An 18365-nucleotide genomic window follows, 5' to 3' on the forward strand; every position below is an offset into this window, starting at 1 on the left:
TCTTTTTTGAGGTTAAGAAGTAACACATTATGGGGATAGATTACTCAAATAAACATGCAATGGGACACAGAAAAGAACTAAAAACGTGTTGGATTTTGACTTACCTCAATTTTAATATTTAATTCATTTCCTTGGTGTTCAGTGATGAATGCAGTATACGACTCTCTTGACATTACTGGATGATTATCATTTATGTCTTCTAAAACAATTTCAAGCGATGTTGTACCCTTACGGCCCCCACCATCTGTTGCCTGAAGAGTTGCATAATATCTGGGTCGTTTCTCTCTATCAAGCAGTGTTTTGTTCGCAACAGTAATTTCACCTGTCCTGTTGTCAACTTTAAATTCCTGTCTTTAGTTAAAACAACAATTATGTTAATCTGCAGCCATCCTAAATTCACATTCAATTTCTGCAGGCAAACATTGAAAAATATAAGTAATTAATGTTCTTGTCACACTTTTGTTGCTTCAACATTTCAGGTTTGAATTTTCAAAATACTAAGTATGTCAGTGGTGCATTGTCTGCTGGAAAGTGCAGGAAGCAGAGTTTTCAAATGGTTACTTTGCCCTAGGTTTGACCCCATTCTAAATGCCAGATAGTGAGGACATTTGCATGAATGCTGTGGAAACCCACCTCAGAATCAGCATGACAAATCTCACTGTTCCTGCCACCACTTTGCAATCATGTTTTGACACTCCACAGTAAAGGGTGAGTTCACAGGCTAGAATCGCCAATGATACCTAAAGCTATACTTTGATGGGCCCTCATTGGTGACTTTGGGATTGACTGCACTTCAGACAGTGCACAATGAGTCCCATGCACAATTCTCATCAGCACGTATTTGTGCTTCTTTCAAACATATACACTGTTGGCTATAGCTGCTGAGTATGTACATTGTGAGGTTTCCAGGATAACAGGATGTCATCAGAGACCACCCCAAAAAATGACATTGACATGGAAGGAGAATGAATGGAAGAACTATCTATTCCCATTCCACATCTCTCTCCTCTGCATCAGTAGTCATCACAAAACTGAGTAAAGTGCAAATGTCCCAGAAGTACTAGAACCCTCTCTTATATTTCCATTCCTCAGCTTCTGGGCTGACAGCCTTATGCTTCAAAGGAATATATATATATTCACAAAAGTCTTTGTGTTTATCTTATTTTATTGTGTATTTTATTGTATATTTTATTGTGTTTAAGTATTGCTGAGTCCACAGTTCTACTGGATTGTTCGTCTTGTTTATTGATATGAGGTTTTAAATCATTGATGCATCAAGTTTACTCAAATATGGAATCATTATGCCAGGCTGAAGCCTGTCGTTATCCATATAGATCAACACAGACTCTAGGAAGAACTCGAGAGTTCACAGTTTTCATTCTTTGCTCAGGCCTTCAAAAAAACAGCATGATTTCAGGTATGTACCATTTATCAGTGTTCTCTTGAAGGGTAAACACTCAGAATGGCACATCCTATATTATCTCTTTCTCATGCTGGATGAGCTGGTGCATTTTTAGAAAATTGTAAATGCAAATTAATATTAGGCATATTAATATTCTATTTAAATTATTCCAACCAGGTAAGAAATGAGCCGCAGCATGTTTGGCACCAATTTTATATCCAGCACTTTTTTTAGACCTCTTAATTTTCACAATTGTACACCTACCTACCAACAGCTTTGATGCTCCAGCTGGCATCAAGAATAGATAACTGACCTGCTTATGTGAAAATACTAGGGGTTGGTTAGCTCAGCTGGTTGGATGGCTGATTTACAATGCAGAATAACTCTAACAGCGCCGGGTCAATTTCCACCTTCACTTTAGGTTATCACAATAGAGCTTTCTTCGTAATCTCTCCCCTTGCCCAAGGCATGGTAAACCTCAAGTTAAACCCACATCAGTTGTCTGTCTCTAATCAGAGAGCAGACCTGTGGTTCAGTAGGATTACGTTGGCTTTACTTTATTAAAATACATTAAGGTCAGAAAAGCTATTAATTCCAAATAATGGGGCAGAAGTATTGATTTATGTATACATACATGTTCTCCTGTAATAGGCTGTATGTAATTTTACCAAAGGCTCCAGTGTCAGGATCTATTGCCTAAGGAACAAGGTTCAAAATAAATAATGATAACATTAGTAACAATGTTCTTTCTTTGTGCTACGCTTCCTTCAAAACATTTCTTGCCAAAGAGAAATCAATGAACATTTTGATTAATCCAGAAAATTAGAACATGAAATCTGCAAGGTAATGTAAATAATTTTGAAGGAAAAGTTAGTTATACCTATGTAAACCGTCTCAACAAATCAACTGAAAGATCAAGTCATTCAGTGCGCAGAAAAGATCAACTTAATTTAGCCCAACCACAGAATTCAGGGTCGCATTTGGGCAAAAGTAATTATGAATGAATTGTAAGAATACAATAACACAGATAGAAATGTGATCATGTAGAAGGCCAACTGATAATGTTCTTGCACTTTTAAAATAAGAACGTTGAAAAGATGAGATATTAATGTTTCAGGGAGGAGTCCTGAAAAAAAACCTTTTCGAAGAAGGTTTTAGCATCTACAGCTTCCCACTCTTGTTTCCATTTGTGAGCATCAGATATTTCAGCTGACAATTTGAAGCAGATAGCCCCTTATGCCTCAATGTTGGAAGGCAGACTTTGGGGAAATCCCATGATTTAGATCACAAATCTCATACAGAAGGGCTGCCCAGGAGCAATCTTTGAGGACAGACATCCTCCACTGACGATGTGTGTTGGGATTTAGAATGATGGTGGAAGTGTGTGTCATTTCTGCTTGCATATCAGTCCCTGCATATGGAATTTAATGCTAATTTTAAAGAGCAAGAGGCAATCATGTGAGGCACATGTGATCATATTGCAGGGACGAATGAGAAATAACACTCTCCACCATTGGGTTACTGCACTGTACCTCTGGGGGGACTGAGAATGGACCCCCATGATAAGCACAGAGGTAGTGCAGTCAATGTAGCATTTTATAAATTCCTACTTTAGAAATAAAACCAGTCTGACTCCAAACCAAAACATAAACAGATTCGAAACACAGCCTCACACCTAACATGTATTATCTGACCTAAAACGTCACCCCTTCTTTACAGTGACAGAGCTTTATTTCTCTCCGTCAGTGGCTTGAAGAAATTTAGGCATTTACATGTACATATTAATCAGTTAAAACCTTCTAATTGATTAAAGATTTAACAGTATCTCAGGTTTGTTTAATACATCCTCATCAGTGATGTGACCCTGTAAACTTTTACTTATAAATTCTGTATCTGATGCTACCTCTCTCATTAATACCTGAAGAAGGAGCGAGGCTCTGAAAGCTTATGTTTTCAAATAAACCTATTGTACTATAAACTGGTGTTGTGTGATATCTGACATTGTCCAACACAATCTAACACCAGCACCTCCACATCATGCAAATGTTGTGAATAGGGGTTCCTGCCATAGGATATATGCTGACTGTTGCTGAAACACATGCAAATTAATCCCTTAAACCCAAACCACCATCGGTTCCTGCCTAAGTCACCCTTCATCATGTTTCCTGCTCCCAGAAGCCCTATTAAATTCGACCAATGGTATGCTCTTGTTGACAGGCAATGGCTCCTATTACGATGGTTCTGGAGCCCCAGGAGGGAAAGCATAAGTTCTCAGAGGAGATCCTGGTGAAGGAATTACAGCATTGGAGAGATGTTGATCCCAATAATTATGCCAACACCAGTATCACAACCTTGATGTGCTGCATCCACGATCTAATTACATCGTGACATTTCACATGAATGCTTTCAAGGCCATTAATTTCAAATCTCAAACTCACTTCACTGCTTTTCAAACAAGTGAGGTATTATACACAAATACAACTGTCAGAAATACTCATGCTCTATTACCACTGTTTTGCTTTCATGAATAAGCAATATAAAACCTTTTTATTATGTGTATGGAGTCTAATTATTTTTAGTCTTCCCAGTATTACTTCTTGCATCTTATTTACAGGATAGTAGATACACACATTCTCTTAAACTCAGAGAGAGCATCTGCCTCTCTAAAGATCACACTGTATAAATGTGTGACATTGAAATTATTAAATCATTTTATACCGTCACCATTATACATTCTGCTGATTGTATACTGCTCTGCAATAACAGACACCAGCAGCACTATCCAGAAGGAAAGAACAACTCCACCAGATCAGCGCCCTTGAAGAGACAATATCAGTGGTAATTAGGAGGGGAATGGCAGAGACCATGGTCACAGTCAAAGCAGGAGGCATATCAGAGAACAGTATATGGCCAATTCAGCATCCTTACATATAAATAATTATTACTGGCTCCTAATCGCCCAAACCTATCTTTGTTTTCAAGTGTTACATTGTCTCGCCAGATATATTCTCCTATAATAGCTTCATATGCTGCATCCAACTCTACTTTTCTAGCCTTACAATTGCAAGCCCAGGGAAACTAGTAGAGGGCATATAACCACCTTAACTCCTCCAGAAGAGGATTTGCAGGAAGAGAGTGAAAAAGAGGGTACTGCATCAAGCACTACCATTGTCATTGCTACCATGGCATAGACTGTCACCACACATAACTTAAAGGCTAAAGTAGCACATGCCAGACACAAGTATGCCACAGCCATGCTTGATAAAAAGAATGCTACAGCTCTGCAGGATCAAGCTACAGAAGAAGAAAGAGAGTTTTAAGATCAAAAGAAAAAGGAACAGCAATAGGTCATGTCGCCCCTTAGGCATGATGCACCATTCATTAGGATCATGGCTGATCCGACACTGATCACATTCATTTTCCTGCCTTTTCCCCATAACCCTTGAGTCCATGACTGATTAAGAATCAATATATCTCAAGCTTAAATATACACAAGGGCTCTGTCCCCACAACTCTCTCTGATCACTTCTCATTCTTCTAAACTCCAGTGGGCAGAATTCCACTGTCTAGCCTTTTCTCTTTAGACTATCCTTCTATACCAGAGATCACCCTAGTGAACCCCTCCCTGAACTGCATGCAATGAATCTTTCCTTTAAATAAGCGGACTAAAACTGCTCACAGTACTCCAGATGTTGTCTCACTAGCACATTGTACAGATGTACTAAGGCTTCCCTAATCTTATACTCCAATGTTTGACAAATTAAATGTTTCATGCAATAGCCAGTTTGCATAAAATTGAATGGGTCTTGATTAGAGAGATATAAAAATCCATCTTTTCTTTGGTCAAAGACTTGGCACAGATCTTGGAACATCCCCTCTCGAGTGTGGAGAGGCAAGTCAATTCCAGACAGCAACTTTTGAAGTCTAACATTACACAGCGGCTGATGACAAAAGTCACAGATTCTAGCACAGTCATTTCAGCTTCCTTGAAATGACAAGGTACAGCAAATGGAAGCGCAGATAGCTGCCATTGTGGCTGTGGGCTCCTCAGTTGGATGTGATTGTAGAGTGTCTCCAATACCCACAGACATGCCCTCCCCCAAATCATTGTAAAGGCGACATAAATCCCCTGGGTAGAAACATAGGAATGCTGTAGTCAGAACCAAGTTGACTGTCTCCAAATAGCAGAATTCCTAGTTCCCTCTTCCACCACTTCACCGTTATCCTTACAGTTAGCTGTCAGCCAGGCATCCAAAACTGCTCAAGTCTTATCCTGCTGACATGATACAATAAGAGGCTGGGCCATGACAATTCTCAACCTCTCAAGAACTCTCCAAGAGAACATCTGAACTGCCCTCTTCACATTCTCAGCAGTCAGCCACCTCACCTGCTGCTGAACTTGCCATTGCATTTCATAGTTGCACTAAACTACACAAGACAGCATTAAGCATAAATGCCAGTGTGGAAAGTTTAATATTAGTAAGTGCTATTGGTTTTGGTAAGCTCAAATGGCTTGATTTGAATGTACATAAACAGAAATTGAATAGTGTTGGAATCTGTCTATTGGATTGTGATCTTCATGGGGAACTAATTGTAATCACTGAGTACAGATAACAAATTCCCTAATGGATCCTAAGTTGTCAATGGTAGCTTATGTGGCAAAAACTTAACCAAGTCTGAAGGTACAGCATATGTCTCAATTAGATGGTGTCAAGCATTCCTCATAGGCAAAACATCCATCCCCACTTGGGGTGTCTTCACCTCCTCTTCCTCAGCTTCTTTCTCCTTTTCAGTTGGCTCTTGAGCATGACTCTCAGGTACAACCACTGCTGGTAACTATTGGTCTCTCATGATTGTAAGCAAGTCACCATGAATCTGAAGCCCTCCTTGATTTGACCTCACCTCAGCCTCCTCCCCTTCTCTCCCACCAGAAGCTCTTCTCCTAATACTGACCTCACCACCTCTCTCCCTCTCTTCCTTCCTCCTCTTTTGCATCTCAAGAACTACAACTATTCACCTGAGAAACACATTAATGCTTATCGTACCCAATAAAATAGTTCCCATTATGTTAAATTGAGCTTAAGTTCAGAGATTTAGAAAAAAATATTTCAGCTTGGATTAAATCAAAGTAAAATAAAACTTACCATAACAATTCCAACTACAGTCCCAATGTCTGAATTTTCTTTCACACTGAGGATATATGTTTGCTCTGGGAATTCTGGGCTGTGATCATTAATGTCAACGATGTTGATTGTAACTGTCGCTGTGGAGCAACAATTACTTGGGTTGGTTGTATCATTTGCAACAATCTAGCAAAGAATTTTAAAATAAATTATTTAATTATCGTTCTGCTCATGGGATTGTAAACCATAATGCTGATTGTTATTCAATACCAAATAATTTTGTTGCTAAATGTCATCCATCTCAATTCGTGAGCATTTCAGAGTTACTTTAGCTTTCTCATTTCAAATTATTATATCTTTATACTGTCCTTAGGCTCCAATGCCAGATTGATAAATTGTGACATGCTGCTACCAAAATTTAAACAAGGCAATAGCTTGGATAAACACATTAAATATAGATTTATTCATCCTCAGGCATTTCATAAAGGAAAGAGAAATGATCATTACACCAAGAAAAGAGAGATTAGGCGTTATGAAGTATGTTATTATCGGTATTACGAAGGGTATTTGAAAGATTGGTTGAAGGGGTTGGATTGAAGGAGTATTTGGAGAAGCGAAAGCGAGAGATGGAGATCTTTAGGAGGCTGTTCCAAGGCACTGGTTATTTATGCCAAATGGTATAAGGAAGAACTGATCAAAAGACAGCAAGTCTGCAAATGGCAAATTCAGGGTGTAGGGTGTGAATGAAAATAAGGAAGTAGGAAGTAAATGAGTTACTACAGGATCATCTGATATATGAACATTGTAGCTAAGCTGTATCTACACTAACTTGTGCCATAAATATGCTGATACAATGTTGAATAAAAAGTGAAGGTTTGCAACTGAAGCAAATGGATGACTTATCCTTCACGCACTATTATTCTTCATGACTCATATTCTATCTATCATCACTCCATTGTTCCAGCATCAAAGCTTTGCTAATGTTTAGCTCTATCTCAACTCCACCTCCCTTGACTGCCCTACCACTGTTCTTGCGGACCAGTCGTTCCTCATCCTCCAATTTGTCGAACATTCTGCTGTCCACATCTTAACCCCACATATAATGCTTTTTGCCCATCAATCCTGTGTGTGCTGGCTTATGCTAACTTGTTGCTGAACAATGCTCAGATGAACACATTTGGCTAAAATTTTTTCTATAATCTTAGAAATCTTATTTTGGCAATTCTTTCCTTGTCAATACCCTCACCGAATTCCTCTGCCTATGGTCTTTTGTGCAGTCCCTTCCATTTCTTTTTCCCCAAAACTATCGTTATAATTCTCAGTTACCTCAATTCTACTCTTTTGAACTCCTCAATCTCTCCTTCTCTACCACTAACAATCCTTTCTAAGCATATTTCTCTAAGAAAGTTCAGCATGTCCTATCAATCTGGTCCTGGCTCATACCCATGTGAAGTGAATCCATTTGGGACGTTTCTTTCTGAAGAAGAAATAATGCAAGTGCATGTGGCTGTTTTTGTTTGAAATATTAGACATTTTTTGGAAAATTTCAGCTTCAAATAAGTTTAACTTTTTTTAAATGAATGATTTTTTGAATTTACGAATTACTAGTTAATATTGTGTTTCATACATTGTATATACCAAGTGTTACTATGAAAATTTGGCCATTTTCTAGCTCGTATAAATTCTAATGAGACCCAAGAAAACTCTAAAGAGAAAGTAATAGTCTTCTGCAAAAGTGCAAAATTGGCATTACTGCATCAGCTACCTGCTTTACACTGCACCCTATCTGAAAATACAACATGGTAGTTGATTCACTCGTATCTGTTATGCATTTTTCTCAAAGACGAATTCAACCCCTAATTGTCCTTTGATGTAAGTAATAACAAGATTAATGGCAGGACAGAAGCACAGCTTTTCAAATTTCTGAAAATGGGTATACGTATTCTTGAAACAAATGTTACCTCAAAGATTGAAACGTTCTTCTGTTCATAATCAATAGCATCTGAGTTTTTCACTGCTATCAGTACCACTCCCAAGGTTTTGATCTCTTCTGGGGAAACCGTAAAAACTGACGCATCTGCTCCATGAAGGGACAACGTGAAGGTTCCATTCACACCCTGTAATAACTACATTGTTATCTTATGCAGGAACAACACAAGTGAAACTGAAACAAAGCTTAGGTTTAGACAGGAGATTTACAACATTATCACACATTTCTCTGTTGGAACAATAAAATAACGGCACAACTTGACTTTGCACAAAACAACCTTCTCAAACAACAACCTAAGTGAGGTACCGTCAACAGAGTGTACCTCAATGGCCTAGAAATTGTACCAGTACTGTACTTAGTTTCTCCCAGAGGTGCATATCCAAGAGTTACTAACAGTTGTGCAACCATTAGCTTTAGGAGGCTTACTCAATACCAGAAGCATAACTAATTCTAATTTCATACTTCAAATATAATCTTGAGGTACACATTTTGAGTTTTTAAAAAATTACAAATTATGAAAATGTATAGCACTGTAATACAAAGTGACATTAGAATTATTTACCTGATCAGGATCACGAGCCACAATCGCTAAATTCTCTATTGGCACTCCTGACGAGAAATGCTCAGGAATGGAAGTGCGAAATGAATTCACTTCTGAACTTTCAGTATAATTACAAGTTTCAAGAGTGCAATTGTAAAATGCAGGTGTATTGTCATTGATATCGGTCACAGTGATGGATACTTTTGTAATTGCAGAGGCAAAGATTCCATTGATATCAAGACCTTTTTCCTTGGCCTAGAAGTAAAAAATAAATTCATTCATTTGGAAGATGGCATGTTGGATATAAATCAAAAAAGAAAGTATTACTAACATTTTCAGATTTCTGAGCTGTAAGTCTGCACTGCAGTTTAACTTTTGTTGTCAGTTTGGCAGTTATTTCTAGTTGTCATTCAGAACTTATTCTCCAGAAATATAAAGTCAGATTTCAAATCCTAGCCTTTATTGCCATCTGAAACCAGTTCATCACTACCGTACGTCCTGATGAAGGGTCCAGACCTGAAATGTTGACTTTCCTGCTCCTCCGATGCTGTCTGACCTGCTGTGCTCCTCCAGCTCCACATTTTATTGACTCTGACTTCCAGCATCTGCAGTGCTTACTAATTCCTCTTCATTACAGTATGTTAGCAGGACAGTTGGGTGCAGTGTTATAATCAGAGAAAGAGAATAATAATTATGATAATTTATTATATCCTATGAAGTGTATCTTCTGTTAGATAAAGTGATGAAAAACTGAGATATTTGTAAAAAAAGTTACTAATTCTATGAAACTGTGTCCTTTATTAACAAAGAAAATAATACTGTCCAATGCCAAGAGAGAGAGAGAGAGAGACAGAGACAGAGAGAGAGAAGGTGGAATATGACTGTTGGACCAATTGCCAGAACCAAACAAAAAACAATGAAATAATATACGGAGGTGCCAGGAGAGAAGTGATAAAGAATAGGTTAAAAATACTGAACAAATGACAACAAATTGCATCCAGCAGTATAATTGCAAGCTGGCAATCACAGGTAAAAATCAAACACTAAAGAATCACTTTCAATTGAAAATGAGAAAAAAAAGTAAATATTTAGTTTTTTTTTCCTTTAGACATTCACAGGATGAGGGCACTGCTGGCTAGGTAGCATTTATTACCCATCCTTAATTGCGCAGAGGGCAGCTAGGAGTCAACCACATTGCTATGGGATGGGAGGCACATTAAGTTCCACCATCTGCCATGGCAGGATTTGAACCCAGGTCCCCAGAACATTATCTAGGTCTTTGGATCAGCAGTCTAGTGATAATACCATGCGGCCATCACCTCCCCCATAAATCTGTTGGTAGGACAAAAGTAGCATTTGAAAGACTGCAGTGATTGCCCATCTCTAGCTTCCCTGAGGAGACGATAACGAATATTTCTTTGGAATGAAAACCTTGAGGTCATGGTATTCCTGGAAAAAGTATTAAGTAAGGTATTCCAGAATACTGTCCAAATGATGACTGAATTGTTTGTAGGAAATTTTGAAAATGTCATGTCATGACAATGTTGCAGCCCTTTTTCTGATAGATGATCAGGTTTGGAAAGAGATATGCTGCTGAGGTAATGCTGGTGACATTGTCAACAAGTAAGAATTTAGTTAGGATTCTTATCCATCTCACAACATTAAAACTAAAAGTTTCTCTACTCAAAAATTTCTTTGGGATCATTTCAGACCCAGAATCTAAACAATAAAGCAACATGGACTCTCATCATAAGGCCTGAAGCCATCATAAAATTGCATCTCAGGCTAGATATTGGTTGTATACCAAACCAATCGTGTCCATTGAAGAATATCAAAGCGTCTACCTTACCATCAATGGGATGAAAAAAAGTGCTGGGGTTTGGTGGAGATAGGAATAGCAGTGGTTGGATGTTCATCAAACCCCTACAGTGTGGAAGCAGGCCATTTGGCTCATTGAATCCACCCTGAACCTCCAAAGAACCATAACTCCACATTTCCAACATAGCCTGCACATCTCTGGGCACTACAACATGGTCAATCCACGTACCCTGCACATCTTTGGACTGTGTGAGGAAGCCAGAGTGCCCGGAAAAATGCACACAGACAGTGACCCGAGGGTGGGATCAAACCCAGAGGGCGAGTGCTGTAAGGCAGCAGTGTTAACCACTGAGCCAACATGCTGTCCTTGCAATTGCTGTTGACTGAGGAAACATTCCTGCTCCTCCCATGCCCACAATAATGTTCATTGATAGATCTTGCTTTGAAGTTTATTTTTAATTTCATGACTGCCACGGGAATCGCTGAACGATCTTTCTTTTTATCAATTTATGGGATTTGGATATCACTGGCCAGGCTAGTCCTTTTTTGGCAATCCCTAACTGCCAAGAACACAGCTAAAAGTCAATCATGTTGCTGTGCGTCTGGAGTCACTTGTAGGCCAGATTGTATAAGGATGGCAGATATCCTTCCCTGAAGGACATTAGTGAACCTGACCCTACATCTGCTTAAATCGAACAACACTTAGAGGAAGCACTGAGGATGGCAAGGGCACTAAATATACTCTGGGTGGGGGACTTCAATGTCCACCACAACAGTGGCTTGGCAGCAGTAATACTCATTGAGCTGGTTGGGTCCTACAGGACTAGCTGCTAGAACTGGGTCTGCAGCAGGTGGTGAGGGAAGCAACAAGTGGGAAAAACATACTTGACATCATCCTTACTAATCTGCCAGCTACAGTTGCATCTGTCCATGACAGTATCGGTAAGCATGACCATCGAACAGTTCTTGTGGAGACAAGGTCCCGCGTTTACATTGAGAACAGCCTCCATTGTGTTGTGTGGCACTATCACCGTGCTAAATGGGACTGACTTCACACAGATCTAGCAGCTCAAAACTGGACGTCCATGAAGTGCTGTGGGCCATCAACAGCAGCAAAATCGTATTCTAGTGCAATTTGTAACCTCATGGTCTGGCATATCCACCAATCAACCATTACCATCAAGCCAGGGCATCAACTCAGGTTCAATGAAGAGTGCAGGAGGCCATGCCAAGTGCAGCACCAGGCATACCTAAAGATGAGATATTAACATGGTGAAGCCACCAAACGGGACTACTTGCATGCCAAAGAGCGAAAGCAGCAACTGATAGACCGAGGCGATCCCGCAACCAACGGATCAGATTTAAGCTCTGTAGTCCTACCACATCCAGTTGTGAATGGTGGTGGTCAATTAAACAACTCCCTAGAGGAGGAGGCTCCACAAATATCCCCATCCTCAATGATGGAAGAGCCCAGCACATCAGTGCAGAAGATAAGGCTGAAATATTCATAGCAATCTTCAGCCTGAAGTGCCGAGGATGATCCATCTTGGCCTCCTCCAGTGGTCTCTAGCATTACAGATACCAATCTTCAGCCAATTTGATTCACTCCACGTAATATCGAGAAACTGTTGGAGACACTAGATATTGCAAAGATTACGGGCCGTGACAACATTCCGGCAATAGTACCGAAGACATATGCACCAGAACTTGCTGCCCTAGCCAAGCTGTTCCAGAACAGTTACAACACTGGTATCTACCAACCATGTGGAAAATTGCCCAAGTATGTCTGGTACACAAAAAGCAGGACAAATCCAACCCAGCCATTTACCACCCCATCAGTCTACTCTCAATCATCAGTAAGGTGATGGAAGGTGTCATCAACATTGCTATCAAGCAGTGCATGCTCAGAAATAAACTGCTCAGTGACACTCAGTTTAGGTTCTGCCAGGGCTATTCAGCTCCTGATCTCATTATGGCCTTGGTGCAAACATAGACAAAAGAGCTAAATTTCAGAGGTGAGGTGAGAGTGACAGCCCTTGATATCAAGGCTGCATTTAACCAAGTGTGGCATCAAGGAGCCTGAGCAAAACTGGAATCAATGGGTATCAGGGGACAAATGCTCCGGTGGTTAGAGTCATACCTTACACATAGGAAGATCGTCATGGTTGTGGGAGGTCAATCATCTCAGCTCCAGAACATCTCTGCAGGAGTCCCTCAGGGTAATGCCCTAGGCCCAACCATGTTCAGCTGCTTCATCAATGACCTTCCCTCCATCATAACGTCAGAAGTGGGGACGTTCACCGATGATTGCACAATGCTCAGCGCCATTCATGACTCCTCGAGTACTGAAGCAGTCTGTGTTCACATGCAACAAGATCTGGACAATATCCAGGCTTGGGCTGACAAGTGGCAAGTGACATTCATGCCACACAAATGCCAGGGAATGACCATCACCAATAAGAGACAATCTAATCTCCGCCCCTTGACATTCAATGGTGTTACCATCACTGAATCCCCCTCTATCAACATCTTGGGTGTTACCATTGACAGAAACTCAGCTGGACTCACCACATTAACAGAGTGGCTGCAAGAGCAGACCAGAAGCTGGGAATACTGCAGTGAGTAACTCACCTCCTGACTCCTCAAAGCCTGTCTGCCATCAACAAGGTACAAGTCAGGAGTGTGATGAAATACTCCCCCTTGCCTGGATGAGTGCAGCCCTGAGAACACTCAAGAAGTTTGACACCATCCAGGACAAAGCAGCCCGCATGATTGGCACTACATCCACAAGCATTCACTCCCTCCACCACTGACACTCAGTAGCAGCAGTGTGTACTATCTGCAAGATGCACTGCAGCATTTCACCAAAGACCCTCAAACAGCACCTTTCAAGCCCACGACCACTTCCATCTGGAAGGACAATTGCAGCAGATATATGGGAACACCATCACCTCCAAGTTCCATTCCACGTCACTCACCATCCTGACTTGGAAATGTATCACTGTTCCTTCACTGTCGCTGGATCAAAATCCTGGAATTTCCTCACTAATAGCATTGTGGGTCAACCCACAGCAGAAGCTCTGCAGGGTTTCAAGAAGGCAGCTCACCACCACCTTCGCAAGGGTAACTAGGGATAGGCAGGAAATGCTGGCCAGCCAGCAACACCCACATCCCACAAGAAAAGAATAGAAAAAAACACTTATCGAGAAATCCTGCAGATTTTAACCTCCCCACTTACAAGAATCCTAACAGTTATGAAACAATCTTTAATAATACTGCACCACCAATTAGGATGGCATAACTCAGGTGGCACAACCCATAATTGATCTATTCCCCTGTTTTCCACTAAGAAAATAGGTACAATCAGGAAGAAGTTCCCACCCACTGCTCATGCCCATTAATTATCAATCAAATATAAATAATAATTATTCTACATTTTAATCTTCTGTTATCATTAAGGCATCTAGTATCCTGAAACACCTCTGACCTTATTACCTCCCAGCTGAAAGGCATATGTGAAAAGAAAGCATGTAAAACAAACAGAAATGGCCCTCTAAGTTTTGGATTGCAGTATTTACTCTACCAGGGGATGGTATAAAATGATTTAAATATTTTTGCTTTAACCATTAATTTCCTGATAATATATTTATGTGAATATACTAATATGTCAAGAAAGTTTAATAAGGTAAAATGCATAGGATATATAAATTGTTTTGCAGTAGATACTGTATATATACAACATATTGCATTTTACTTACCATAACCTGCAGTTCTACAATTGTGTCAAATTCAAGAAGTTCCTCTCGATCAAGAGAATGAAACACATGTATATCTCCATTTTGAGCATTAATACTAAATAAATCTGGTGGTTTTGATGCTGTAAGTGAAAAGTAACAGATGACATAAACAATACAAAAAACTTTTCACTATTAACAGCTTTATATTTTTCTTAAAGAAATAAAAGAAACATGTGAGGATATTAAGCAATCTGCTTGCTTACATAAAATTGAATATGCAATTTCATTCTTAATTCCCCAGTCACCATCCACAGCTTTAACCTGAAGTACAGTTGTTCCCTGAAAAAGAAATTTAAAAACAAAAAGATATTTTTGTCGTTAGTTGAAAGCATTATGTGAAGTAGACTCAGATTAACAACAGTGTTGTTGCATTGCCAAAGCCTTACCAGGCTGTGGGGCTGCTCTCTCATTAGAGAGAGATGATTGGTCATCGTTTAACCTGGGGGCCACCATACATCAGGTGAGGGGAGAGGTTGTGAAGGAGAGTCCTTCATGGTAACCTCAGCTGGCGATGGGAATTGAACCCACACTGTAATTTAGAAGAACCCAGTCTTTCCAATAACATACTTCTATTCAAGTTAGCGTCCATGTTGTTTAATTATATCATTAAGAAGTTTCTACACACTTTCATTGATCCAGACCTCTCAATAATACCGTTGAATGTGATCACATAAAAAGCATATTGTTATGCCTCACTTCGGTAGCATGCTGATAATCAAGGCCTACTGTGCCTGGAATTGTCACAAAAGTCAGTAACTTTATAAAATTCCTCAATGTACCTTTTTTGAGACTCAGGTTGACAGAAAGCACTGGATGGTTTTCTGAATATAACAAACAATTACTGTTTATCACAAATAAATAGATAACAGCTGCAGTTAAGTAACAATGAACTGCTGACATGTAACTCTATCAGATAAAATTCTAACCAAAATAAATCATTCATCCCCACACATACAGTGAAACACAAATTAAATTGGTATTATTAACGAAGAGAAAAATTAAGCAGGCAGCCGATAGTCTCTGTTTACAGAGTTCACTGAGGTGATCTTTTTGACTTTCTAGAACTTGCTACTCATCAATCTCTCTTCTCCAGGTACTTTCACTTGCTTGCAGGAGGCACAGAGCAACTGGAACACAGCTTACAAAGTCTCTGACTAATTGGTTAAAAGCTACAGCTTGAAGAAATTGGCAAAAGAAAATAAATTGGCCTCCTTCAGGTGTTACTTTTCTTTACTGCAGAATAAAAGACACCACCTCTTCTTCTCAAAGTCTAAAGGTTTCTGGCTATAATGTTTACACCCAAAGGCTCTCCAGCTACCTGCAAGCCAATCACACATTTGTTGATAGGTAGGAGGCCTTTATCATTGACAAAAGGTCCACAGACCAATCACCCACTTGATGCCAGTTGAATCTGAATTTATACACATTCTCTGGGTGCCAGGTCGTCTGCAACTAAAATTCCACCATTGATTGAGCAATCAAAAATATAAATAGAACTTACAATAATTGTTGGTAACCTGCTTTTTAGAAGTGCAGTAATCTCTTCTACAATCTTTGGTTTGTAAAAGAGTCTTTTTCCTCAAATCAGTCCACACACAAAAATACGGAAAAATAAAAAGATACAGTCATTACATGCCTCCACCCTTATAAGTTGAAAGGACATTTTAAGAACGCATTTCATCACAATATGTGAAACATAAACAACAAAATATAGACCTACATCCATTCATCCTTCATCACCCTTGACACAATCTTTGTGCTTCTCAAACTCATAACTTATTCCAACACGTTACACATGTGGGACAATGCATCTGTAATGCATTATCTTTTTCATCAATGTAAATAACTTTATATTAAATGGATGGAACAAAAGACTCCATCTAAATAGTCTCACATTTCAAGTTTTCAACTTTTTAATGATAACCAATGGATAATAACCAATGTAAATCAATGTTCCTCAGTTACTGCATCAGGCATAAAATTTAAGTGTTGAAGAGCCAGCAATAATCCACCTGGAATAATCTGTCAATAATAAACCCTGGACTCAGTTACACATCCATTATGCCAATCCTTTGATGGGCTCAATGCTTTTGGTCATTGTGGAAGCCCATTCAAACTGGTTAGATGGGCATACAGTTTATTTGTCGAACACAGGACAACGATAGTAAAACTGCACACATCTTCTGCAATGCACGCACTCCTCGAAATATTGTTCATAGATGATGTTTCATCACTTATCAACAGGGAATTTAAGTATTTGCTAAAGTTGAATGGTATTCAACGTGTAACTACAGCTGCATATCATTCATCACCCAATGGTCTGGCAACAACAGCAGTCCAAACTTTGAAGGCCGGCTTAAAGAAATAACCGACTGACTCACCAAACACCAAACTGTCCTGGTTCCTATTTCATTGTACAACCACCCCTCGTGCAACTACAGGGATAGATCCAGCAGAGTTTCTAATAGGGAGAAGACTCCACACCAGGTTTAATCTGATCTTCCCAGACCTGGGAGGGGGAAGGTGAAACAGCATCAGGAACGTCAATGCTGCACACAAGACTCCACCAAGTGAGACAGGAGGGGATGAAGTTTAGTGCAAGAACCACAGGAATGGCCCTGCATGGGTAGGAGGCATGGTCTACGCAAGATCAGATCGAGTGACATATAACGTTTAGGTAATTGGAACTGTCCTGACTAAGCATATGGACAACATGAAAGCTACAAACATGTGAGTGGTGCAGGAGCAAAATGTGCATAGTTCCTCAACAGCCTTTCTGACTGTTCTGGAACCCTATGGGATCTCCTTCTCCATAAAGTGTTGAAGATACCTCAGAATCTGAGTTGATCACAACAGATGTCACCACCTTTTCTGCCTGAAGAAGAGAATGAATTTCTTCCAGGATGCTCTGAGCACGACTGGCAAGCTACTGTGTGTTACAAGACACCCATATCAGTGGCAGAGTTGGAAGAACCTGAGCCGATACAAAAAGGCCCCAGGAGGATCAACAAGTCCTATGTCCTCAGACTCTGAAGGGGAATGATATGGTAAGTATGATGAGGTAGATCTCAAAGAATATGAGTTCCATTATTGGGGCTGTTAATCGGATCCAAACAGGAAACCCTGGCAAACAGATAAAAACAGGAGGAGTGTCAGAGGTTCTGTTCACTCTGAGATCTGACTCTGAGGAAGCTGGATCAGTGTCAAGGACTCTCCACATGTAAAGGAGGGGTGACTTGATAATGGGATACCAGCCTCTGTGGAAAATAAAGACAGGTGGTAAGATTTTCTGTGAATATTTAAAACAGAGAAGTTAATAAAGTGAGCATCAGTTTTTTGAAAATCAGTCCAAGTAAAGGGGGAGATATCAAATGAATTGAGCATGTATTTTTAATAGATGTTTACAATAGGAAAAGTAACATTTCAGAAATATATGCAAATCTGGAAATAGAACGAGGAAAGGAATTCAAGAAAATTGCAACTACCAGGGAAGTGGTACTGAGCAAATTGATGAAGCTGCAGGCTGATAAGTTCCCAGGGTCATGACAGACTTTAGTCTAGGGTCTTAAAAGAAATTGTTAATGAGATGGTTTCTGTGTTAGTTTTAATTTTCACAAGTTTCAGGGAAAGTTCCAGTAAATTGGAGAAGAAGAAGTATAACCTTTTTGTTCAAAGACGGAGGGAGACAGAAAGA

General features: G+C 39.7%; 1 protein-coding gene across 2 annotated transcripts in view; it reads right to left on the reverse strand.

The window, feature by feature from the left end:
• The window catches only part of cdhr2 (cadherin related family member 2), a 132379-nt gene that overhangs the window by 58488 nt on the left and 55526 nt on the right, over positions 1-18365 (reverse strand). For both annotated transcript variants that reach the window (XM_048542990.2, XM_048542988.2), the window contains 7 exons: positions 14875-14950; positions 14633-14751; positions 9078-9311; positions 8487-8642; positions 6547-6711; positions 2037-2098; positions 105-351 (listed from right to left, as the gene is read on the reverse strand). In XM_048542990.2, coding sequence (XP_048398947.2) covers positions 105-351; positions 2037-2098; positions 6547-6711; positions 8487-8642; positions 9078-9311; positions 14633-14751; positions 14875-14950 — 1059 coding nt within the window. The remainder of the gene's footprint in view (positions 1-104; positions 352-2036; positions 2099-6546; positions 6712-8486; positions 8643-9077; positions 9312-14632; positions 14752-14874; positions 14951-18365) is intronic.

This window comes from Stegostoma tigrinum, chromosome 13, assembly GCF_030684315.1.
Source record: "Stegostoma tigrinum isolate sSteTig4 chromosome 13, sSteTig4.hap1, whole genome shotgun sequence".
Taxonomy (NCBI): domain Eukaryota; kingdom Metazoa; phylum Chordata; class Chondrichthyes; order Orectolobiformes; family Stegostomatidae; genus Stegostoma; species Stegostoma tigrinum.